The sequence below is a fragment of the Ammospiza caudacuta genome, chromosome 9 (assembly GCF_027887145.1).
Source record: "Ammospiza caudacuta isolate bAmmCau1 chromosome 9, bAmmCau1.pri, whole genome shotgun sequence".
NCBI classification, from domain to species: Eukaryota; Metazoa; Chordata; class Aves; order Passeriformes; family Passerellidae; genus Ammospiza; species Ammospiza caudacuta.
Genome location: NC_080601.1, coordinates 7977490 through 8003840, shown reverse-complemented (window position 1 = coordinate 8003840; position 26351 = coordinate 7977490). Strand labels below are relative to the sequence as shown.

General features: G+C 44.0%; 1 protein-coding gene across 1 annotated transcript in view; it reads left to right on the top strand.

Annotated features, from left to right (window-relative positions):
• The window catches only part of PCDH15 (protocadherin related 15), a 309038-nt gene that overhangs the window by 171814 nt on the left and 110873 nt on the right, over positions 1–26351 (top strand). Inside the window, exons 15-18 of the mRNA XM_058810078.1 lie at positions 5464–5657; positions 10501–10633; positions 17732–17811; positions 18698–18791. Coding sequence (XP_058666061.1) covers positions 5464–5657; positions 10501–10633; positions 17732–17811; positions 18698–18791 — 501 coding nt within the window. The remainder of the gene's footprint in view (positions 1–5463; positions 5658–10500; positions 10634–17731; positions 17812–18697; positions 18792–26351) is intronic.

The following is a 26351-nucleotide window of genomic DNA, read 5'->3' as shown; positions in this document are numbered from 1 at the left end:
TTCCATCTTTTTTATGTTATTATATTTTTTCTGCCCAGTTTCCCATTTTTTCACTGCTGTGACTCAGATATTGAAATGAGTTGCACATTGATGGGTGGAGTTTGCAGCAGCGGTGCAACAATTTCATCTCAATAATTTAAATCCACTGGTTTTCTTTAGCCATCTCTCATTTTTGTATTCAGGATGCAGGGAATAGGGAGTATTGAGCAGGAAAATGAGAGAACTGGGAAGGGACAGAGGGTGGCAAAAAGTATTATTCACCTAAATCTTGGCCCATGAGGAGATTTTTTTGTATTTTGTCTTTACAGGAAAACTTGTGGACTGGCCATAAATGTAATTCATGGAATCATGGAATGGTTTGGGTGGGAAGGGACCTTAAATCCCATCCAGTGCCACCCCTGCCATGGCAGGGACACCTCCCAGCATCCCAGCCCTGTCCAGCCTGGCCTTGGGCACTGCCAGGGATCCAGGGGCAGCCACAGCTGTGCCAGGGCCTGCCCACCCTGCCAGGGAACAATTCCTGATTCCCAATATCCCATCCAGCCCTGCCCTCTGGCACTGGGAAGACATCCCACTTATCCTGTCCCTCCATCCCTTGTCCCCAGTCTCTCTCCATGTTTCCTGTGGCTCCTTCAGGCCCTGCAAGGCCACAATTTGGTCACCCCAAAGCTTCTCTTCCCCAGGCTGAACAATCTCAGTTTTGCTCTTCTTAGATCCTACCTCAGATTATCTACATATCTTAATTTCTGCCTCATTTTCTAGTGCAGTGGCATGACTCAGGTTCAAGGGCTCTCTTCCAAGAACAATTAAATTATTCCCTGATGGAAAATGGAGAATAAAATACGCAGGGGATCAGTGCCCTGTTCCCCACTGAAACAATTTTGTCTGATAGCACCAGTACAAACTAATTTTTAAGGTCCAGCTTAGCCTAAATTCTTGATTTACAGCTCTTAAATGTGCATTGTGCCATAAAAGAGCAAGACAATTTAGTTATAGATATTCCAAATCTTAAGATCATGGAATATCCTCAGCTGGAAGGGACCCTCATGGATCCATCTTGGAGATGGACCTCCTCTCCCATAAGGAAATTTTTTGTGTTTGGTCTTTACAGGAAAACTTGTGAACTGGCTGTAAATGTAATTGATGGAATTACATTTGCATTACAGGGGATCCAAGCCCTGGCCCTGCCCAGGCACCCCAACAATCCCACCCTGTGCACCCCTGGGAATGTTGTCCAAACTCCTTGAGCATCCTTGGGGCTGTGACCTGTTCCATGCCTGACCACTCCTGAATGTTTCCCTAAAACAATCCTCACAGAAGTCCTCTCCAAACCTCACCTCATCTTTTATTTATATGTTTATTTGCAACCTTTTGCCCATCAGGTAATTAATTCCCGTTTCCAAAGCAAACCTGATTATCCGAGAGAGAAAACAAAACTGGGCTTTGTTTGCATTGCTCAGCCAACATGCCTGCAGAGTCAAGGAAAAAATAATGGATTGAGGCTTGATGGAATGCCTGGAGGAGATAATGAAAAAGTAATTTAACCTACTCAGAGATCATCATGTGGGGGTGACTCAAGCTCAGGAATATCTCCATGACAATCCTGGATTTTTTCCATCATACTGAATCTGGTGAAAGCTGCAGGGAATGTTGGTCATCATTTTATCTGTCCAGGACCAGGTGACCCCAAATGTTGCTCTGAGAAGGTTCAAAGTCAAACACTGAAGCCCAGTTTCCTCCAGTAATGAACTGAGTCTGAGCAGGTTTTATATCATGACCAATATATCTTTGTGAGCTTAAGGCTACCCTTATAAATCTCCTTTTCCTCCCAAGAAAACCATTCCCAAACCTCCTTTTGCTCCCAAGAAAACCACTCCTAGATCTCCTTTTCCTCCCAAGAAAACCACTTCTAAATCTCCTTTTTGCCCCCAAGAAAATTATTCCCAAACCTCCTTTTCCTTCTTAGATAACCACTCCTGAATCTCCTTTTCATCCCAAAAAAGCCACTCCTAAATCTCATTTTCCTCCCCAAAAACCCACTTCTTGCTGCAGCAGAATCCACACCTATTTTGCCAAACTTTTAGTACATTAAATGTTGATGCAATGGAGCTGATCCTGCTGGATGAAAATTTCTTAGCAGAGTAAATGAAACCTTGTTTTGCTCATCTCCCTTTACATTTTAGCCCCTTTTTCTTAAATCTTTTTAACTATGGAGCTCTATCGGGCTGGGACAGCTGGAGATGGGATTTCTGGAATCATATATTATGGCAGCAGCTAAACCTTAATTCAGTTTAATCCCAAGTTTGATTCTTGGTTTTGCCCCCAAAATGTTTTTCAAATTACTTATCTTTCCAAGCATTTGTAGGTTTAATTAACCTCCTAAATCTCTGTGCTTGTGTAGTCAATTAATTTTCTTTTTTGATGTCGTCCCAGTAAAAACTGGCCAGGTTCCAAATCCTGCCATTAAATCCTCAGGACCCTGTATTTTGCATAAAGGCTTTGTCTTTTTTTTTTTTTTTTTTTTTTTTTGTGACAATGTGTTACTTTTGAAGTTCAGCAGACAAGGTTTTTACAGCTCTGTCAGTTGGGTGGATAATTATTCTCTGCAAGGTTAATTAACACACCCAGGTATGTATAGGAGCTATAGAAGAAGTAATTAAATTGCAGTTTTCATAGCATGGCTCCTTCAGAATTCCAAAAGAAATAAGAGAATGAGATAGATTAAAAAAAACAAAAAACACACAAATATTAATTTGCTTTTTGAATTTTTAAGAGGAGATGGCCTCTGTTCCATGATTTTTGGAGTATTTCAAGCATTTCTCCTATGTTCATGATACGTGTCTTAAAATGCTGTAGGAGATGATTTAAGATTTGTTTTTAAAGCTATTGTGGGCTTAGTTCTTGGTTTGCAGAATATTTATGACTTTCTAAATGAAATTTTGTATTTGATTGAGCCTTTGTGCATGAGGGTTCAAGATTATCTTACAAACCAGTAGAAAACCTGAGTTTTTCCCTGGAAGTGTCCAGGGTTAGGCTGGATGGGTCTCTGAGCAGCCTGGTCTAGTGGACAGTGTCCCTGCCCTTGGAACTGGATGAGCTTTAAGGTCCCTTCCATCCCAAACCATTCCATGATTCCATGAATTCACATCCTCCCCTTGGTGCCCAATGTTGTGTGCAAATGGGATTTACTCAGATACTGCAGCTTTGGGGTTTATTCTTGTTTTACTGGCAAGGTTTGGTTTCTGCTATTCTGAATCTTCAGCTATCCTTGAGCAAAGGAGTTTTGGCAGTTTTGGGCGGTGGTTTGGCAGTTTTGGGCGGTGGTTTGCAGCTTTAGATGTTCTTTGGCAGTTCTGGGAGGTGGTTGGCAGCTTTAGGTGATGACTTGGTAGATTGGGGTGCTGGTTTGGCAGTTGTAGGGGGTGATTTGGCAGTTTTGGGTGCTGGTTTGGCAGCCTTGGGTGGTGCTGTGGGAGGCTGTGAGCTGCTGAAGTTGATGTGATGCTGCACTGTTCTGATTTTCTATCATAGCATGGCAGGACTGCCAGGGAGTTCCTGTCCCTGACTTCAGGTGTCACAAGGTGACAAGTGACAAGGACCCAGAGGCAGAAACTGAGGCTGCTGTTTGGCTGGCCTTGCCTCAGGAAGTGGTTTTTGATCCCATCCTTGGCCTTGCAGTTGTTGCTGAGGTTTTCCCTTGCTGTTGACATCCAGCATTCCTCTCCTCCATCCGTGTTGCCCCAGGGCAGGAGTGTTTGTGTCAGGAAAGCCAGGGCACAGACCTTTGAATTTTTATCCTCACACTGAGATCCCTGCAGGGATCCTTCCTGAGGCTGGGATTATTTTGGACATCCCAGCACAGCTCTGCTGTCACCCCTGCTGGTGCCCTTTCCCATTCCCCACCTCCCACTGCTCATCTGGAGCTGGGAGCAGCAGAGGACCCCATGGTGCCATCATTCCCTGTAAGTTCCACTGCCAGCTGGATGCACAGCTGGATCCTGTGCCTCCTGAATGTTCCAGTGATGCTCAGGTCACTTTGTCATTCCTTGTGCTGTTTGAGGGAATGTTTTCCTACAGAATGAAGAGGCAGGTGAGGAACCTGTGTATCAGCAAAACAACTCCTAAAGGAGGAAGAGACAACAAGGCCAGGTTGGACAGGGCTTGGAACAACCTGGGATAGTGAAAGGCGTCCCCCACCCATGGCAAGGAGAGGAATGGGATGAGCTCTAAGGTCCCTCCCAATCAAAACCACTCTGGGATTTTCTTCCATTATTCACTAAAAGCAAATATATTCCCTGGGCTCTAATTCCTGTCTATGAGTGTCTTTGTTTAGTGTGGCTCACTACAGAAAAGGGATAAACCCACTGCCTTTCCTGGGTGAAGAGAAGAACCCCCTCATTTCATTATGCTCACCACTGAAATTTGGATTTAATGCCAGGATTTAGATTTTTCTCAAGGCATTTAAAGACAACGTGGCACTTGGAAACATGGTGGCATTGGCAGGGCTGGGTTAACAGGTGGACTTGTCCATCTTAGAGGGCTTTTCCCACCTGATTCCAGGATTCCAGGTGTGTATCTATATGGGAGCAACTACCATTTCCCTTCCCCTTGGCTTCCACAGCAGTAGGTGCATATGAATACAAACATTGCTCTCCAGCTCTGCATAAGGAGGACTTGGAATGCCAGGCCTGGAGGTGGGACTTGCTGGCACTACCAGGGCTGTCACCTGGAAAAGTGGACAGAAAGGTGGGAAAAAAATAAATACAAACCTCTCATTACTATTGAATGACAAAAGTTGTCAAAGAAGACCAAAAAGTCATCTTCTCACATGAGAAAGTCTTATATATTCCAACCCACAGGGAATAAGCTCAGTCTAAACAAGTTTCTTAATTTGTACCCTAAAATAATTGACTTGCAGTCTTTAGCAAGCAGTTTTTCTCTGCTTCATGATGTTTTTACACCTATTACTGTTCATTTCGCTGTATCTTTGTTAGAAATTCCTGTGTGCATCCCAGATGTCCGAGCTCCCCTCTCCTCCTCCAGAATCACCCTCCCAGAACCTGTGGAATTGTTAGCTGTCTCTTTATTAGAAATTAGAATTGTTAGAAATTAGAAATATTTGTTGTATCTTTGTTAGAAACACTTATTAGTGTACATTTCAGCTGTATGTTTGTTAGAAATTCCTGTGTGCATTCCAGATGTCTGAGCTCTCCTCTTCCAGAATCACCTTCTGAGAACCTGTGGACTTATTAGCTGTCTCTGTTAGAAATTAGAATTGTTAGAAATTAGAATTGTTTGTTGTATCTTTGTTAGAAAGACTTATTACTGTACATTTCAGCTGTATGTTTGTTAGAAATTCCTGTGTGCATTCCAGATGTCCGAGCTCTCCTCTCCTCCTCCGGAATCACCTTCCCAGAGCCTCCGGAGGTGTTCTCCTGCTGACGCTGTGGTTTTGCCTTGCAGCTGACGGCCGTGGATGCAGATGAGGGAGCCAATGGGCAGATAGTGTACGAAATCCTGGCTGGGGCTCAGGGGGACTTCATCATCAACAAGCACACGGGCCTGATCACCATCGCTCCTGGGGTGCTGCTGGTCGTGGGGCGCACCTACGCCCTCACCGTCAGAGCATCTGACTGTGCCCCCCCTGCGCAGAGAAGGTAATTAATGCACCCTCTAATTACTCCAGCAGCTCAGCCATAACACCTGGGCCACACTCCCATGTCTCTAGGCCACACCTCTGTTCTGGAAAAATGGCACACGCAGTAGAATTCTTGCCCTTTGTGTGCGGGGTTCGCATTCTCTGAACCTGGGAGAAGCAGAGAAAAGAATGATCAAAACAATCCTTGTTTCATTTCCTGTGCCTGTGTTTGTGCCAAATTAGAATGGAGATTCTCTCCAAATATGGAGATTGTTTACCCAAAGTGTTGGTGTTTGGTTTCCTTGGCCTATCAGGGCCAACTATGTGTGTTGGGACTGTTGGCTGACAGTCAAGAGGTGTTGTGTGTGGTGTTTGTGAGGTCCCCAGGATGAGGTGAGAGATGAGAATTTGACTCCAAGTTCTCAGAGGGCTGATTTATTATTTTATGTACTTATATTATAAAAATGAATAACAAACTAAAACTATACTAAAGAAAGAGAAAGGATACATTAGAAGGTTTCACAAGAATGAATAATAAAAACCCCTGACTGACTCGGAGAGTCTGACACAGCTGGCTGTGATTGGTCATTAGTAAAAACAATTTGCATGGACCAAATCAAAGATGCACCTGTTGGTAAACAATGTCCAGACCACATTCCAAAGCAATCACATAATTATTGTTTTCATTCTTGTCTGAGGCTTCTCAGCTTCCCAGGAGAAGTAGTCCTGGTGAAGGGATTTTTCAGGAAATATCACGGTGACATGGTGCAGTTGAGTGCCTGGCAGATTCAGCTTAGATATAAGGTAATAGAGTATTATAGAATATTATAGTATAATAAAGTAATTAATTAGCCTTCTGATATCAATGGAGTCCTCCTCATCATTCCTCCTGGATGTTGGGCAAAAATATCACAGATATTTGTGGTCCTTAGTGATGTTTCCCTCACAGCACTGGGTTTTCATGATTTTATTTGCTTGCCATGGTCTGTTGTTTAAAAATTCCCAGTTGTGCTGTCACTGTGCATGTCTGTTCATTCATTGAGGTGAAGGGGTGGGAAGAAGAAAGCAAGTGAGAAGGGAGATGCTTTTTGTTCAGAAAATGCAAACAGGATCCCAGAGAATGGGGTGGCTGAGCTGGAGAACCTCTCCAGGTGTAGGGTGTGCAGTGTCCCTGCTAAGACCAAAATTCCTAAGGGCAGAATTATCTCTGTTGTACCCCATCTGAAAAAGAGCAGACTGCAAATTTAGGATTTAGGCAGGGAGGGGAACACCATCATCTTTAAGGTCCCTTTTAACACAAACCATTCTATGATCTATATGTTGAAAAACCAGCAAAGCTATCAAGCCCTGCTTACCTATTTCTGTGGAATTTGTGTTCTAAGTGTGCCAAAATTCATGTCATGAAGTTGTGGAGGTAACAAAAAATGTCTCTTGTGTTCTGAGCCTGGTATTGGTAATGTGCAACCTCCTTATCCAAAGAGCATGAAGGTAGGAACAGGAGGTTCCAGCATTCAAACCTCCCACAGCTGTAAAGTGAAAACCTCTTCTTCAAATGGGAAATGTAAGAAGGAAATAAAATACAAGACTAGGATTTCAGTAATTGGATTTTCCTCAGGACCTGCTGCTTCTGTCATGTCTCCAAGAAAGCAGGTCATGCTGTGTGCACATATTTTATAATTACTGTCCATTCAACTTGTTAAGTTGTTCATAAAATTAACATCTGGTAGCAGTCCCTTGGTTGAATTTCACTCTCTTTTTCCTCCTGCTTGCTTTTTTGATAAACCCTCTCGAGCTGGTAGCAGGCTGCTGGTAGTGCTGAGGAGAAGACTGAGGACAATTATGCATTTATTTTGTGTAGTGCTTCAAAGAGAAGGCCAAAAATCAGTAATTCCCCTTCAGAGAGTCTGAGATCCCCATGGTGTGGCTCCACATTACAGCTCTGATTGCCATCAGCTCCTTTTGTGCTGGAGAAATCTTTGTGTTGCCTAAACACATTTATTTCTGAGGATGGTTGTTGGGAGCCTGGGCTTTCTCCTCTGAAAATGCCTTTAAGGCAAATAAGAAATGGAAAGCTTTGCCAGGATAACCAAAGTCACCTGGAAAGTGGCTGGATTTCAGTTTCTGCCTTTCTTATGCACAAAGCAAAACCCAGCCACTGACCTGGCTCAGGAATTTTAGCTCTGCAGCCTTTGTGAACACAAATTTAAATTGGAATTTGCAATTCTGTGTAGGTTTGTATTTTTTTTTTTTTTTTTTTTTTTTTTTTCCATGGAATGACATTTTAAAGTGTCGGTGAGTGGCTGTGTCCCAACTGAGATTTGGGGTTTGAGTATGATTAATTATAATTATTCATGTAAGTTATTGAGATATCATGGAATTGTTAAGGTGGGAAAGACCTCCAAGTTCAACATAAACAGCGGCAAGTGCCACATCCAGTTGTTTCTTGAAACCTTCTAGGGCTGGAGAATTCACCCCTTCCCTGCACAGCCCATTTCTATATTGAAGCACAACAATTTCTGGTTTTGGAAAAAAAATAACAGCATTTGTAAAATCAAAGAACTTCAGGTCAGACTTTAAGCTTTTCACAATCCCTCAGATTGCTGCATGTGGGATTCATATCACTTGGTGATGCAGAGTTCTGCTGGAGCAAGTCAAGATAGGTTGGTCCACATGGATGGAAATCCATTCATCCTGAATTTTATAATTGCCCGCAGCAGCTGTGGCTGCCCCTGGATCCCTGGCAGTGCCAAGGCCAGGCTGGATGGGGCTTGGAGCAGCCTGGGACGGTGGAAGTTGTCCCTGCCATGGCAGGGGTGGCACTGGATGAGTTTAAGGTCCTTTCCAAGCCAAACCATTCCATGATTCCATGTGGAGATGATTTAAGCAGAGATGGGGATGCAGTTGACTTTCAATCAGCTGGTGGAGCACAATAGCTGTTTTTTCATGCTGGAGTGATTTTGGGAGCTCTCTGCAGTTCCCAAATGCTGTGCTGGTCTCTGTGTATTCACCTGCAAACACCAGCCGCAGTGCTTGGCTCAGTCCCATCCCCTTCCCATGCCAAAGGAGAATTTGCCAGGTCCTTAACAGGGCTATAACCCACACAAAAGACACAGGGGAAAATGCAAGGTGTTAATAAAAAATGGATTGGAATTGCAAAAAAAGCCATTTCATATTAGAGTGCTTTTAGTTTGTGGACTATTAGTGCTGTCCTTCTGTGATTTTGCCTTAAATATATGAAGAAAATTTGCTCACTATTCCAAGAATTCCAGAATGGTTTGGGCTTGGAGAGACCTTAAAGCCCATCCAGTCCCAGGGCAGGGACACCTTCCACTGTCCCAGGATGCTCCAGCCTGGCCTTGGGCACTGCCAGGGATCCAGGGGCAGCCACAGCTGCTCTGGGCACCCTGTGCCAGGGCCTGCCCACCCTCACAGGGAACAATTCCTAATGCCCAATATCCCATCCATCCCAACAATAAATGTTGGGTAATTTTGGGTAGGACCCTCTAAAAAAGCTCTGGAGTTTGCTAGCTCTGCAATAAGCAGCTCTTTAATTTGATGATTTTCTTCTTCTTTTCTTCTCTGGGACAAATCCCTTTGTTTTCTTTCCTGTGGCTCTAAAACCTGAGATATATCAACATAAATCCAAGGATTTATGAGGGGAAAAGCTACACCTGCAGCACAGCACTTGCTCTTCTCAGGAGTTTGTTGTGGGGTGGGGATGCTGTGCTGACATCCAGGAGGGGAGGCAGGTGGGATAATGGAGCAGAGAGGCAAGAGGAAGATCCTTTAAAGTCAGATTTTTAATCTCCCATCTCCTGGGGGACTCCTGGCTCCCTTTCTCAATTGAGGCTGTTGGATATCAAGTGGGTTTACAGGATGGTCTGTGCAGGGTTCTCGGTGTCCCAAAGAACCTTCAATATTCCATCTGGAATGCTGTTTGCAGTCTGTTTGGGACAGGGATTCAGTGCAGCTCAAGGGTTTGCAGCCTCCTGCATTGCCACTGCTCTGAAATGGGATTTATTGCTCTGAAATGGGGATTACTGACCCACAGCATTACAGCAGAGTTGTGTGCTTACCTTCTCCCAGCATTTCCTTCTCTGCCAGCATTTCCTGCTCCCCCTTTTCCAAGCAATGGAAGCAAGCTGGCTGCCAGCAGGGATGCTCCAGGGGTGGTTGTTGTGCATAGCAAAATTTCCAACCTGGAATTTGAGCTGAGCCTGCAGAGGACACAGCACATCTGGAGCTGTTTGTTTGTGGAGTGTGCACTGATATCTCACTGCTCTGTTTTTGAAATTGCACCACTTTGAGCTGCTTTGGGGAAAATTGAGCTTTTCTTCCTGTTCAGAGTTCCTCTACAGCTCCCTGAAAGGTTGCTGTGCTCAGGTGGGGTTGGGCTCTTTCTCCAGAACCAGAGGACACTGTCTCAAGCTGCACCAAGGGAAATATAGGTTGGATATTAGGAAAAAGTTTTTCACAGCAAGGGTGATAAAGTACTAGAATGTTCTGCCCAGGGAGGTGGTGGAGTCACCATCCCTGGATGTGTTTAGAAACAGCCTGGATGTGGCACTGGGTGCCAGGGTTTAGCTGAGGTGTTGGGGCTGGGTTGGACTCGATGATCTTGGAGGTCTCTTCCAACCCAATCCAGTGATTCTGTGAATGTGACAGCTTGCTTTCCTTTTGATCCAGAAGAAAAAATATTTTGATCCTGAAAAAAAAAAAAAAAAAAGTTTTTAGAGGAGCAAAGGGAAGCTGTTAGAGCTCGAGAACACACAGTGTGTAAATCAACCACTGTGGGTTGCCTTGTGGATTGGATTTATTGATTCTGACTGGTTTTGACTGGTATTTTTGCCCTTGCCCTGCAGGAGCTCCATCACCACTGTTTACATCGAGGTGCTGCCTCCCAACAACCAGAGCCCCCCACGCTTCCCACAGCTGATGTACAGCCTGGAGGTCAGCGAGGCCATGAGGATCGGCGCTGTTCTCCTGAACCTGCAGGTACACAGGGGGCTGCCCTGGATGGGGGCTCTGCACAAATCACAAACTCCAGGTGCACAGGCTGCCCTGGGATCACTGGCTGAGGGGCTCTCTCACAGACATCTTTTATGAAAAATCCTTTCCTTAGGAATTTTCCTCCTGAGAAGCTGGGAGGCCTCAGGAACAAAATGCAAACATTGATTGTCTGCTGCTGTGGAATGCAACAGGTGCATCTGTGATTGGTCTCATGTTGGATGTTTGTAATTAATGGCCAATCACAGTCAGCTGGCTCAGACTCTCTCTGAGCCACAAACCTTTGTTATCGTTCTTTCTTTTTCTATTCTTAGCTAGCCCTCTGATGAAATCCTTTCTTCTATTCTCTTAGTACAGTTTTAATGTAATATCTATCATAAAATAATAAATCAAGCCTTCTAAAACATGGAGTCAGATCCTTGTCTCTTCCCTCATCCTAAGGCCCCTGTGAACACAGTCACAGGGCTCTGTACAAATCACAAACTCCAGGTGCACAGGCTTCCCTGGCTGAGGGTCCATGTACAAATCACAAACAGGACAGGACTGCTGGGAACGTGCCTTGAGCTGTTTTATTTTCCAGCATCAGTCTTATTCCATGGTTATGACAGTGGGAAGATGCCAGCAGCTCACACCCCAGGCAGCAGACCAAGAACTTAATGTTACAACTCACTTTAAAAGTTTTTGACCAATCACACAAAGCAAAAGCACAATGACAGTAGTTCCATCCAATCACCATAAGCACACACCTTTGGTTAAACAATGCCTGCTTATTTCGAATACAATACCTGCTTGTAAGCCTTAAAACACAACGCACAGAGCTCCATTATTAAGCTTAAAACTTCCTAATATTTTGCTAGATAAACTTTTCTGTAGCTTAGGGAGTTATTCTAGACAAGCATTAATACACAGACCATTGTTCTATTTGTCTTTGCTTTTCTACATTTTACATAATTTTTCTGCTGACCAACCTCATGGCTACTGCTTAGCTCTAATCACAGTTCTGCTGTCTCTGAGGCCTGACTTTTGCAGCTTTCCCCAAACCCCTCTGATTTTAAGGATTCCGCACCCTGGCACTCCCTGAAGCTGCTGAAACCCTCTCCACCTTCCTGCCCTCTGTGTCATGCCATGCACAAGCCAGTCCTTGCATCCAGGGGAAAAAAGGGGCACTTCAAAAGGATTGGTAATTGTTTCATTTTGATCAGCAGCCCATTTTATGTGGACTGCAGAGAAAAAGGGCTCACTTGGCTGTTTCTGTTACTTCTTTGTTTGATTTAAATATTGTAAAAGATGCTGTAGGCTGCAAATGCCACTGCCCGGAGAAATTGTGGCTGCCCCTGCATCTCTGGAAGTGTCCAAGGCCAGGTTCTATGGGGTTTGGAGCAGCCTGGGATAGTGGAAGGCGTCCTTGCCCATGTCAGGGGTGGAACAAGTTGATCTTTGAAGTCCCTTCCAATCCAAACCACTCTGGGATTCTATGATAGTTATATTAGAAAAAATTCTGAGTGGCTGGAAACTTGAAAGGAGTGTGATTTATTGTGTTAGAATGTCTCTCTGTATTTGCCAGCAGATCAGAGGAGCTTCAGCACCTCATTCATGGGGAATTTTAGTAAGATTTTGGGCAACTTGCCTTCTCTAGTCTGTTTTTGAAAAATGCCTGAAGATATTTCTACTCCTTGGTGTGTGTAACAACAGGCTGAGAGGCAGCAGAGATCCCAGTGCTGCCAGGTCCAGGATTAGTGGGACCTTGTGCCCTGGGATCAGGGATCATGCAACAGCTTCTGGCCAGATCCAGGAGCAGGAGCATCCCTCATCCTCATGCACCAGGACCAGACCTCCCCTTGCTGCACTAATAGTTAAAAATCAATTCTCTCCTAACTTATTTACTGTTCCTGATCTACTGCATTGTATTTATTGTGTTAGAATGTCTCTCTGTATTTGCCAGCAGATCAGAGGTGCTTCAGCACCTCATTCGTAGGGAATTTTAGTAAGATTTTGGGCAACTTGCCTTCTCTAGCCTGTTTTTGAAAAATGCCTGAAGATATTTCTCCCCTTGGTGTGTGTAACAACAGGCTGAGAGGCAGCAGAGATCCCAGTGCTGCCAGGTCCAGGATTAGTGGGACCTTGTGCCCTGGGATCAGGGATCATGCAACAGCTTCTGGCCAGATCCAGGAGCAGGAACATCCCTCATCCTCATGCACCAGGACCAGACCTCCCCTTTCTGAAGTAATAGTTAAAAAATCAATTCTCTCCTAATTTATTTACTGTTCCTTATCTACTGCATTGTGTTCTGCCGCAAAACCAGCTGTGCATAATAGGGAAATAAACGGCAACTCTTCATTGAGGTTTTTTTTTTTGAGGGATGAGGAACTTACTTAATGCTGTGTTTAGCAGTAGTGAAATAAAGGAGCTCTAATTAACTCACTGAAGCAGGTGGATGGGAAAACTCCTGCTAAAATGGTTTCCTGCTGAAAGGCTGGGATTATTCTGGCTGGTTAAGCTCAGACAGTCACCTGTGCTGAGGGAGGATGACTAATTTAGCTCAGTGCTGCCAATTAACTCCTGGCACATCTGTGGTGCCTGCAGGGAGGGAGGAGTGGAAGGGCCAGGCTGTTCAGGAGCCTTCTCCTCCCCGGTGAGAGACATTTGGGGTTGGAAGCCCCAAAGAGGAACAGGAGCCAGGAACTTGCTGAGAAACAGAAACATTTGTGTTTCCTTGACAGGTGCTGGAATCTGTGGCCTGAGGGATCTTTGGAGGCAGAAAAAAACCTCTTGGCTGGTTTTAGTATTGAAGGATTTGATGGGATTTAAATGTGGTTGGAAAGTGAAGCTCCAATGGAATAATCTGCTTTAATGTTTCACTAAACCCCAAGCAGCCCATTCTGGGCTGGCCCTGCTGAGGGACCTCCAGGGCTGTGTCCCCAATCCAAGAAGGACCTGGTGGGGCTGGAGCCCCAGGAGGGGCTGAGGGAGCTGGCAAGGGGCTGAGCCTGGAGCAAAGGAGGCTCAGGGGGCCCTTGTGGCTCTGCACAACTCCCTGCCAGGAGGGGACAGCCAGGGGGGGTCGGGCTGTGCTGCCAGGGAACAGGGACAGGACAAGGGGAAAGGGCCTCAGGCTGGGCCAGGGGAGGCTCAGCTGGGACAGCAGCAGCAATTTCTGCATGCAAAGGGTGCTCAGGCCTTGGCAGGGGCTGCCCAGGGAGCTTTGCAGTGCCCAGCCCTGCAGGTGTCCCAGGCAGGGCTGGAGGTGGCACTCAGTGCTCTGGGCTGGGCACAAGGTGGGCACTGGGCACCGCTGGGGCTCCAGGGGCTGGCAGGGATTCTCCACCTCAGGGATCCTGTATTTCATGAAAAATACTTGTTTATTAAATCCCAAATGTGCTTGGCTTCAGCTTTGGTGGTTAGTCCAGGACTGTATCTCTTGTAGGTCTTGGTAGTTGAGGACTACCAGAAATGTGGAAGATGGAGAGGGACTTCCTACAAGGGTCTGGAGGGACAGGACACAGGGAATGGCTTCCTACTGCCAGAGGGCAGGGCTGGATGGGATATTGGGAATTGGGAATTAGGAATTGTTCCCTGGCAGGGTGGGCAGGCCCTGGCACAGGGTGCCCAGAGCAGCTGTGGCTGCCCCTGGATCCCTGGCAGTGCCCAAGGCCAGGCTGGACTTTGGGGCTTGGAGCAGCCTGGGACAGTGGAAGGTGTCCCTGCCCATGGCAGAGGTGGCACTGGGTGGGCTTTAAGAATCTCTCCCAACCCAGTTCCAAGTCCAGCTCCCTTGTCCTGCATTAAAACCTCAATCTGGATTTAAAGTATTCTCTTGTGGGCAGCATATTTCTGTTTTCATCTTCCTTTATTTCCTCCTGTGCAAAATCCACCAGGATATTTTAAACATTCATTAACTGAATATTTAAACTTCTGAAATCCTGTGCTGCTTTTTCCAGGCAACACAAAATTCCCTGTTAGGCAGATTTGGGTTTTATTGCCTGTGTTCCATGGACTATATGGAATATCACCAGGCCTCAAATATTGCACAAGTGTTTTCATGTGTAAATTTTCACAGTGATGTTTCTTTTCCTGTGTCTTATCAATCCAATCAGTGTTGGGCTGGTGCAGGTTTAGAAATTATGCTTTTATGGCTCTCTCTTAGTAATAATTTGGTAGTTGTGCATACAGCAGGAGGGTTACAAAATCCTGTAGAGAGCCAGCAAAGCTTTTTAAGTATTCCCAAATTATCAAATCTGAAGGTCTGCAAAACATTAGGGTGAGTAACAATGCAAATGTAGCTGCTTTAAATTTGCCCTTTAGACTTTGGAAAAATAAAATTCACTTTTTTCTTGTCCATTAAAATTTCTTATGCTGATGATGGAGAGCTTTATTTCTTTCTTATCCCCTTATTTATTTTCTAATGCACCCGGCTGGTCTTGACTGGTGTTTTAATTAACAACATTTGATATTAATGCAATATTAAATGATCTCCACTGCATTAATTTGTAAATAAACCTCAGAGTTTATTGCATGCCTGGGAGGCATTTATGGCTTCATGTTCTGCCAACCATTATTAATTAAAATATGCAAATGCTGTCATTTTTCTGGGAGCCTGCAGAACAAATGGGGCTGTTAGCAGGGTCCAGTTATGTGCTGAACAAGGAGCTAACATGGAATTGTTGTGTCCAATTTATGGAATCACTCTGTGCCATTGATCTGGAAAAAATCAGGAATAAGTTGCTCTTCTCCCTTGCCTTGGGGGCTTTTCTTCTGTACACAAGAACTTTGTGTTCTTTGCTTTTACAGGAGTTTTTAAAAGCAATGATTAAAAGCGGGAGTTTTTTAAACCAACTTTTCCCCTTTTTTAATGAAGATTTTCTGTGGGGATAAGGAGAAAATCAAATCAATTACAGCTAGCCTGATTTTCTGGCTTTCTGAGAGCCCCTGACTTGCTATGAGAGAATGCAGACCATGATGATACCCCCTGAGACATCTTAATGTGAAGGGAGGGCAGGATGCCCTGCAGGGAAGGGAAAAGGAGGACAAAGGGCTAAAGACAGGAGCAGCCATGGGATTCTGGTGATTCAGGAGCAAGGACAGTCCCCAGAGATGCCAGCTCCTCCCCTGGTCTGCCTCCCGTGCTCGCAGCGTTTTGCGTTCCTGGCTCACATCCTGACTGTTCATATCCTCAGGCCAAGGAGATCCAAATTCCACCCACACCTCCTGTCACTCCGTGCCACCTATGGAATTTGTAAACAGTTTTCCCAGTCTGTCATCGATGTTGTGGGTGGGAATATTGATCAGTGCTGGGAGACCTGTACACATCCATGCAGAACTGAGTCAGTACTAGCACCACCCACTACTGCCTGGCCTTCATTTTGATGATGGGTTTAATTCTTGCTTAATCCCACCCTCCACTTGGAGACTGTTGTTGGAACTCCTTGGGAAAATATCCCACCAAGCAATAGGAAAAGCTTGCACCATGGCTTGGCTTTATCTAGCCACAGTTTCTGCCCTGTTCAGGAGACTTGTCCTGTTGGAAAATCAGATTAAATTTTGCTTCCGTATCCTTGTGTGCTGAAGAAATTCAGTTCTGTGTCATCCATCTTACAAATAATTTGAATATTTGTGAGTTTCTGGGAATTGCACTCCACCTGCCTGGTGCATGTTTTCCTGGCTCATTCCTCCATGAAGGACAGACCTTGGGTTTGCCTTCCAGCATTTTAATCCTCTGGGAGAGCCCAAAAAGAAAAAATTTTTTTTTTTTTGGGCCAATCTCTATGGCTTTGAGATTGCTTCAGCCCTTGTATACACCAGAATGGACTTCACCAGGCTTGAATTCCAGCAGCTGACTCAATGTCAGAAAAGATGCTCTGTTTATGAATATCATCTCTTCCTGACTCTTGCCCAGCTCTCAGCTGAAGTTTTACCCCAATTAATTTATTTTGGAGCTGGAACAGGGGCAGTGTTACGTGTCTGCCCTTCTCAACATCATCCCTTCTGCTTTCCAAACCACTCCTCAGGTTCCTTCTGTAACTTAAACGTTTCTTTGTTGTCCTTTGTGTTCTCTTCTGTTTCTATTCCTGTTTTGCCTTGACTTCTGGCTGTGTCCCCATCCAGTTTTTCTTGCTCTTTCTTTGTGCTGATCCCTTCCATCTGACTTAGCCCCTCTTTTTTATTTGGCTAAGCCAAGTTGTTTTCTTACTGCATTCCCTGCTCTGCCTGCACATTTAAATGGTTTGTGCTTCTGTTCTTAATTTTGAAGGGTGTTTAAGTTGGGGTTTTTTTTATTTTTCATGGGGTTTTATGTCAAAAACTGCTTTTTATTAGGTGATCAGCTCAAAGCTATGCAGCCTTTGATTGTGGCCCACAGAAATAATTTGACAGGAGCAAGGTAGGGGGTGTTGGCCTCTTCTCTTCTAGACCAGAAGAAATGGACTCAGGTGGCACCAGGAGAGGCATCAAAAATAATTTATTCAATTTTTGAAGGATTTTTTTTAAACCTAATAGGTGGAATATATTCATTTTGGTGCTGTTAATGTCTGTTCTTAAAGGCCTTACCCTGATCTTCAACCCCCAAAAAGCAAATTATTGGGGAGGGTGAGTGGGGTGAATGATTTGTACTTTATCCAGCTGCAGTTGGAACTCACTGGAGCATCAGCCAAAGATTGGGATTCTAATAAAATAACAGAAAGTGGGATCTTGATAGAAAATGGAAGTGAAGAATGGGAAGAAAGGAAACTGAAAGTTCAGTTTAATCAGTGTGGAGCTGCAGAAAAATAGAAGTAAATGATTAAAGCCTGAATTTCATACTCATGCTGCTGGATGTAGCTGTAATTTGATAATTAGATAATTAATAATAATTAATAGCAATTATTATCCTGCATCCAGGATATTGTCATTTCTGTGCAGCATAGGAATTCTGATGTGCTCCAGCTTTATCTTGAGTAGCCCATCAATAACCAGAGTTGCTTTAGAAACAGGGATTGGTGTCATCCCTGTGGGAAACTTTCCTAAAACTTAATTCCCCAGTTTCTGCATAGAAGGGAAGAGAGGAAACCTTTGCCACTGACTGAATTTTATCCTCAATTTTCCTTCCCTAAGGCTTTCGATAGAGAGGGTGATCCCATCAAATACCTCATTCAGAATGGAGATCCTCAGCAAGTTTTTAATCTCTCTCAGAGGTAAGTGGGACACTCTTGGAAAACAGGCTTGGAACTTGTCAGCCCAGGGAATGAGGAGCTGAGAGAAAAGGGTTGTGCTCAGACACCTTCAGCTGCTCCTTCCAGGGGCTGTCAGCCTTTAATGAGAGCTTTGTGAGCCAAAATCCACTCTGGGCTTTGTCACTGGCCACTGTTTATTTATTTAAAACACTTTGGGTAAGAGAAACTCACTGAGGTGGAAAGATTCCATTTAAAAGAGTGGCCAGGGATTAATTAAAACCCTTTTACCTGTCAGCTCCTGACTAACGGCAGGGACAATTTTTGCTTTAATTTCCTGACTTGTTATGGTTTAGCCTGTAGTGAAAAGCCTTTTGAGCATTGTTTAAGAACTGTATTTTCCTTAAATTGAATTCCAACTTAAATAGAGTAAGAAAGAGAGGGTTTATTATGAAGTGCAAGCACCAGATTGGTCTGTGCCTGGCCCACCACCCTTTATTTTACCGATTATTAGCCATTAATTATTATTTGCAATCCAAAGTATCCTTTTCCTTGCAGGAGGGAGGGAGGGTGGTGAGCCAACTTCCCACAATAAATGATGGAACACAAGTAACCACCTGGGGCTTATTAATTCCTGGTGCAAAAGAATTCTAATTTGGTGTGAGGGAAAGATTGTGAACCTAAATACCCAAACCTCCTGAGACAGGTTGATGTTTTAATCCAGGATTATTCCTGTATCTGAGTGGGGAGCATTAGGAATTGGCTCGTGGCTTTTCTTGGCTTTCACTCACAGAAAGCCTTAAAGATCCTACAAAGAAGAGCTTTGCTGTCAGCAAGCTGATGGAGCTCAGGTGCTCACAGACCTCTCCCAGTGTCCTGCTAACGTGTCCTGCTGTTGTTTCATTGCCAGCTCTGGCCTGCTGGCCTTGGGAAAGCCGCTGGACAGAGAGAGCACTGACCGCTACATCCTCATCGTCACGGCCTCGGACGGCAGACCCGACGGGGTGAGTGTCCTGCTGGGGCCTTGGGAAGGCTGACCTAGAGCAGAATTAAAGAATAAAGCAGGGATTTATTAAAAGGCTCTCCTCCACGGATGCACCTTGGGCAGCACAAGAGCCCAGCCAGGGCTGCACCCAAGGTGAATCAAAATGGGCACAAAATGGACACCGGGTCATGGTATGTCTCACTTTCATAAGTTCTGCTCCATTTGCATATTGGAGTTCATTGTCCAATTACAGCTTTTGGTTATGCAGTCCCATCCTTCTTATTTTCTCTCTTCAGTCCATGTTGTTTCTGCTCTTGGGTCTAAAATTTGGATCAGTTGTCCTTGGTCCCCAGCTAGAGAAGGAATTGTTTTGTCTCCTTGCCAAATTCCAATAGCTTGCCATCCCTTAATATGAAGCTCAGATCCACACACTAAAGCAGCACAGAATCTGAAAAAATATAAAAGCTAAAACCTGAGGGCTCACTGGAGGGCTGGACAGCACTGGGCACCTCCATGTGGTCTGATTGTGTGTTTTCCATGGATCTTGACCAAACGTATTTGAAATCTGGGAGTTTTCCTTTGGTTGGTGTGGGTGAAGCCTGTGTGTCTCTGCCTAGATCATGGACAAAGGGATTTTGCTGCTGCTTTGTGTTATTGTTTAACAGCCAAGGGTTTGTGGATTCACAGATGTTCATCTTCTGTTTCTTCTCTGTGCTATTCAACACCTGCTCCTCTTCTTCCCTTCTCCCAGATGTGGAAGTTTTATTGGTGGTTTGTACTTTATCCAGCTCTTTTCCACAACTGACTGTCCAGCTCTTCAGAAAAATCTGGAAAAATCCCACTTCTCTTTCAAAAATAGCAATTTTTTTGTCAAGAGCTATCTCCAGGTCTTCTATGTTTGCACCCATATGTGACCCCACAACCAGCCCCACCAACTGCTGCTCACACTTGTGTTTTATATAACGAAGTGGTGATTTTTTTCCATTTTCCTATTACAAAATATTAGACTATTTAAGGATATGTGTTTATTGATCAGGCAGAGGCAATGGAATTATTTTTCCTGAAAGTTTGCTGCTGGATTGTGCTGCTGTGAATGCAGCAGTTCTGCCATGGAATAATAGCACAGGTGGGGGAGAAATCTCTGTACATCTGGCCTTCTGTATAAGGGCAGATCTAAAATAATATCAATAATAATTAATAAATAACAAGAATGGGCTATTCTAGAAGGATTTGAGATTGAAACAGAGCTATGTCTGACACATTGCTGCAGAGTGATCATGAAAATTCTGAGATTTGGAGCTGTGCCCATCATGGCAGAAGAAAATTTCATTTATTATTTTTTCTCCTGCTCTTTTTAGCTTCTTCATCTTACAATCTAAGCCTTCTTACCTAGGATTTACTCAGAATTTACACACACACCCAAAAATATCAAGGAAGCCTTTATACAATTTAGTGGCAACATGGAGTAATTGTAACAGTCTCCACCTTTTCCATGAAAAACCTGGTTCCAGCTTTTGTGGGTTTGTTCTTCGTGAACTGCTCTCACAGCTGTGAGTTTGGTGGTTTTGATCTCAAACTCTCAGCTGGGAAATCTGAAGATGTAAATTAAAGACTTGCAAGTTGGTTCAGGCTGTGTTACGCTCCTGAAATACTCTCTGGGGTGTAAAAAAAAAAGAGGACTGAAAAGCTCATTCCTTTTCCTTTCATCTAGAGAGAGATTCATTCGCTTTGCCCCGGGATTAAGTGGCCAGCAGATTAATTCTAACATTCTGAAGGTGATAGTTGGGGTTTTGAAAGGAAATCCTGTTAATCATGGCACAGTGCTTAGCAAAAAAATAGTTGTATGTGAGCTGAGATATGGTGTTTGAAGCTCAGCTCTGGAAAAACCATCCAAAATACACCATGGAGGGCTCCTTTAGAGCTGTCCCTGGACTGAGCTGTTGGGTACCTCTTGAAGTTCTTGTTACTGGTTGTAACAACAAAATCCACTTTAAGAACTCTGTTATCTCATCTCCTCTCCTCCCTCAATCCCATTAGCAGGGGATGCCCAGGGAGCTTTGGAATCCCCATCCCTGGAGGTGTCCAAGCAAGGGCTGGAGGTGGCACTCAGTGCTGTGAGGATCAGTCACAGAGCAGATTTGATAATCTTGGAGATATTTTCCAGCCTTGTTGATTCCATGACTCTGTGATTTCATGCCAGATGTTTTGCCCTGGAATTTTGCAGCTTCAGGTGTGTGTGCATTGTTCTCAGGGTGAAACATGGGCACACTCTGTAGCTTGAGCATGTTCCCTCTGCTTGGTTTGGGGTTTTTGTCACTGTCCTTCCCTGCCTGTAGCCGCTTTCTGCAGTTCATATTTTCTATCAGTGGTGGGGCACATTTCTTCTTAAGATTGTCCAGCAATAGGACTCCGTTGACCAAAGCTCCTGGTGCCAGTAGCTGAAAAGAGTTAAGAGCTGGGCTTGCCAGGATTGCAAAAAAGGCTGGACAAGCTCCTTGGCTTTCATTTTACAAACAAATGGATGAAACAAGGCAGCTCAACCAGGCCATTTAATCTCCAGGCCTTTTCCATGCCAGGAAACAGTGGGTGTGACTGATTTGCCAGGCTTCCTTGTGTCTTTACAATTCCCTCGATTTGCAGCCCTTCTGGATGTGCTCCTGCTGTTTGACAGGCTTCTCCTGGAGGAGGGTCAGGACTCACTCCAAGTTCCTGGTTGGTACCATGCCAAAACCTTCTGAGGACACAAATCCTTGGTCCAAGTGGTGCCATTTCATAGAGCAATTTTGCTTTTCAACTAGTTTTTAGCACTGTTTTAGCAACAGTGTCTTTCTAGGAAAAGAAAATATTTCTAAAATTACAAAACCACTGCTCCCCAAGCTCATTCACCTGCTGCTTGTCATCCAGCTCTGCTTTTTGTGAGCAGTTCCATTAGTGCCTACAGAAAACTGGTGATGTCACCAGATGCCTTGTTGCAGTTTGCCTAAAATCCCAAAATTAATTCCCCAGGCAGGTAAAATGTCATTTAAATCCCATTAACATATTTTAGCTGGTAACATATCCAACCTGATCCCTTTCCATCCAACATGAAACCAGCTATTAGAGTCAAACCTACTCAAAGTCAGCTTTTGGGTTTTATTTCCTGTATTTGCTTGGAGTTTTTTTAATTTAAAAGGCATTCAGAGGAAAAATACTTTACTGGTGTGTGTGTGTGGGGGGGTTTGTTGTAATTGTTGTGGGTTTTTTTCAGTGAGATGTGATGGCTTGACCTTGTTCTACCCCTGCCCTCCTCAGCTGGACAGGGAAGAAAAATATAAGCAAAGACTCAGGAGTCTTATAAGCCCCCACTATCAGAACCTTGCCACACAAACCCAGCCCAGGAGAACATTCCTCCTCAATTGCACCATGAATAATTGGCATTTGTACATTTTTGCAGCTTGGTTTTGTAAACAACAGTCATAGGATACCCAGATAAGTTCCAGTTGCACAGGGGGTGTCAGGAGCTGATGTTCCTCAGGACTGACAATTTAAATGTGGTTATTTAATCCATACCTTTCAAACATAAAGATGCCCAAAAAGCCCTCAGACAGTGGAGAAAAGGGAACATTTGTATTGGTCTTTCATACTCACCTGAGTAAGTTCAGCATTTGCAGTTTCACCCAGTGATATTGGTTCAGAAATTGAGGCCAGCACTCCAGAATTTCAATATCCACAATATTTCCCAGCCAAACTCTTGTGTGAACAAAGATTTTTAGCCATTATGACATGAAAGCAAAGGGGCAAAATTAAAAGTTTTTAAATATTAGCGTGTAAAATCCTGGAATACCTCAGCTGGGAAAGGTTGCCATGCTTGAAAATTGTTGATGCTTTCAGGAAGAAATCTATCCCAGACTGCTTTGGAAGTTTTCTGTCTCAACATGATGACTCTCTTGTTCTCATAAAACCAGGGATGTTTTTCTCCATGGAGCTAAGCAAGGCTCAGGTATCCCCAGCCCTGACAGGATCTTCCTTGGCCCAGGGAGATGCATTAGAATGGATTTTTCTTCCCATTTTGGTGTCTCCAGGAGTTTGGAGAACAGCAGGACACCTCCCACATGAGCTTGTGGGTCCAGCAGCCCCTGCCTCACACTTGTGGGGAGCAGCATTTCCTCTGGATACGCCTTTCCCATAGTTCTGAATGTCCCAGAATCCTTAAAGTTGGAAAACACCTCTGAGATCATCAAAGCCAACCATCAACCAGCTCCACCACTACCATGTCCTCAAGTGCCACATCCACACGTGTCTTGAACACTTCCAGGGGTGAGGACTCCACCACTTCACGAGAAGCTGTTCCAGTATTTCCCAATGCTTTTGGTGAAGATATTTTCTTTAATATCCAAGCTAAACGTCCCCTGGCACAACTCCAGGTCATTTCCTCTCATACTGGAGAAGACATATCTCTGTTTCTTTTCCAGTTCCTGGATTCTTCATCATGGACCTCCTTCCTCCACAGCTGCCACCAGGGCAGGCCAATGCTCTGTGCCTGCCCTAAAATCCTGGAATTTAGGATAGGATACAATGTGGTATTGTCTTTCCTTTTGATCCCTGATATTCTTTAGAGAAACCCCCGTCATCATCATCAATGAAGTCTTTTGAGCTCATTTTTGCATTTGCAAAGTCTATGGTCCCATACACCTGAATTTTTGGGTTTTTTTTAAGGTTTTTTGATTTTCTTGCCCATTTTTCTATGTCATTGCTATTTAAGGTTTTTGGATATTTTTTCTTGATCGTTTTTCTGTGTCATTACCAAAAGACCTTAGAGAGCTTTGACAAGAGTGCTGTGCCATGGAGTAATTGAGGTTTCTCTTTTCTAAGCCTCAAGCCTGATTTAACTGATTTATGTGGTGTGGTGACAGTCATGGTGACACCACTTGACTTTGGGGCACTGCTAATTCCATCAGAATTAATCCAGAGCCACTTATGCCCTCACCCAGCACCTTGGCTTTCCATGGAATGGGGTGGCCTGGCTGCCACCTTTCCATTACTTTTCCCTGGAATACTCCTGATGGTTTAAAATGCTCAGCTGTGCTTCCCAAATAATTGTTTTTCTGAGTTATGACCTGGAGCATTAACAGGCTCGTGGGTTTTCCCTGGAAAATGCGACCTGTCACCGTTAACAATCCGACACAACAAACAATTAAGGATGCATTAACTGAGCAGGCAGGAAAATGCTTTTATTTCCCAAGTAATGAGCTTTTAGTTGTGGATGGGCAAAGTGGCAGGTGAAGGAGAAACCACATCCCAAGCTCAATTTGTGTTCACAAATTGGGGTGTATTTGGATGCAATTCCAAAGCAAGAATTCCTATCTTCACCTTTCAGAGGGAGAAATTTGAAATAAATACATGTGGTTTTGTCAGAAGAAAGATAATGCTATATATTTGTCAAGAATGTTCCTTAAATGTCCATGATTTTCTCTTCCTTTCCACATGAAAATGAAGAGAAAATCATGGACATATTTTCTGTTCATATACTCGTATTTTCTGTTCTCTTTTGTGATGTATGACGTTTTCATTTTAGGAGCTTTCCCTTTGGGCTTTATTTTGGAGTTTTGACAGTTTTTCTCTTTGTCTGGTCTCCAGCTTATTGGGATTTTTTCTCATTAGTGTAATTATTGACAAGCTACAGAATTACACTTCCCTTCCCCTCAGGGTCTTCTCTCCAAAATTTCTTTGCAGTCCAGCTGGCAATTTCCTCTTTATAGATTGGTGAGGGTTGGGAGATACTTCTTTTAAACTTCTCATGGAAGGAAAGAAGGTCTGAAAATGGAATCATAGAATTGTTAATTCTGTCCCCACTCAGATATGGTTTTCTTGAGATGAATATCAATAAATCCTGATATGGAGATCAGCAGAATTATTTACCATTTCTTTTTTGATCAAATAAAGGCTTTGCCTCCATTTGTATTATTTGCAAACTGCTTATCTCTGAACTTGACAGGTTTGTCTAAGAGTTTGTCCAAATTAATAAACTTGCTCAACATCAGAGCCAAGAATGTTTCCTCTCCAAGGCATAGAATGCTCTCATCAATTCCCAACTTCAATTTAAATGACAGAATACAAATAAAATAAAAACAAAGTGGAATTTCCTTCAGATTTGTCATCCATAACATTCATCAGGGCCTGGCATCCTTAGGACTTGTGCAGATGATGTAAATTTTACAATTATTGCTTAGGGAAGAATTATCTATGTAAGAAATATTTGAGAGCCCCTAAGAAAGATATAAACTGCTGCTCTGGATCTTTTATTTATGTTCATTATAAAAGAGAAGTTAGCAGGGTTTCTCCAGTAATGAACAGGAAATGCCTGATATGAGGCTGAGATGGCTTTTTCCCTGGTTAAATTTCCAGGAGTAGCTTTAGGTTCCTTCCCAAACTGTGCTTGATGATTCTGTTGTAGAAAAGCCTCATTTTTTACCAGGCTAAGAAGTTTTCAAACTTTCCTGTGCTGGATTTGCATGAAGACTAGCCTTGGAAAACTGGTTGTGAATTAGGTGTATCTCATTATTTTAGGGAACCAATTCTTTAAAGAATTTTAGGGGTATTTAAATATTTGTGAAGACCTTTTTATGTTGTTTCTGTGCCTCTTTTAGCATCCTCTAAAAACCTCTGAGACTTTTTATAATTGTTTAGGAAATTGTGGATTCATTTTCCAGGAAAGATGGAGAGAGACTCTTTACAAGGACCTGGACAGAGGGAATGGTTTCCCAGTGCCAGAGGGCAGGGCTGGACGGGATATTGGGAATTAGGAATTGTTTCCTGGCAGGGTGGACAGGCCCTGGCACAGGGTGCCCAGAGCAGCTGTGGCTGCCCCTGGATCCCTGGCAGTGCCCAAGGCCAGGCTGGAGCAGCCTGGGACAGTGGAAGGTGTCCCTGCCCATGACAGGGGTGACACTGGATGGGATTTAAGGATCCCTTCCAACATAAATTGTGATTCCATGATTTTTATGTGACCTCAAAGCCCATCCAATGCCACCCCTGCCATGAGCAGGGACACCTTCCACTGTCCCAGGTTGCTCCCAATGTCCAGCCTGGCCTTGGGCACTGCCAGGGATCCAGGGGCAGCCACAGCTGCTCTGGGCGCCCTGTGCCAGGGTCTCCACATTTTTCCATATGTTCTGATCCAGTGCCAGGCTGAAAAGAGGCTCTGGTTTATCCCTGAACACAGGCAGGGATTATTTAGTCTGGGATTTTAGTGTCTGGTGACTTTTCCATGTTTCCCAGCAGGGCTGATGAAGTTGTTCCCAACCCTGCTCTGTGCTGCAGTTCTGGAGAAGCCCCTGAAATTCATTCTGGTTGTCAAATAAGGGCTTTTTTCAGAACAGCACATCAATATGAGGTTGGAGCTTCAACAAATCTTTGGAGCCATCTAATGGGGATGTAAAAACATTGGTTTTGGTCAATTATCTTTGATCCAGGCACTTTCTGCTGTTAATGAGAGAAGTGCTGCCCTCTAAGATACACAGGTGAGTCTCACTTCATGGTAAAGGTGGGCATTGCTGAGACATCAGTGAGATAACAAATGTTTCCTGTATTTGGGTGAAAT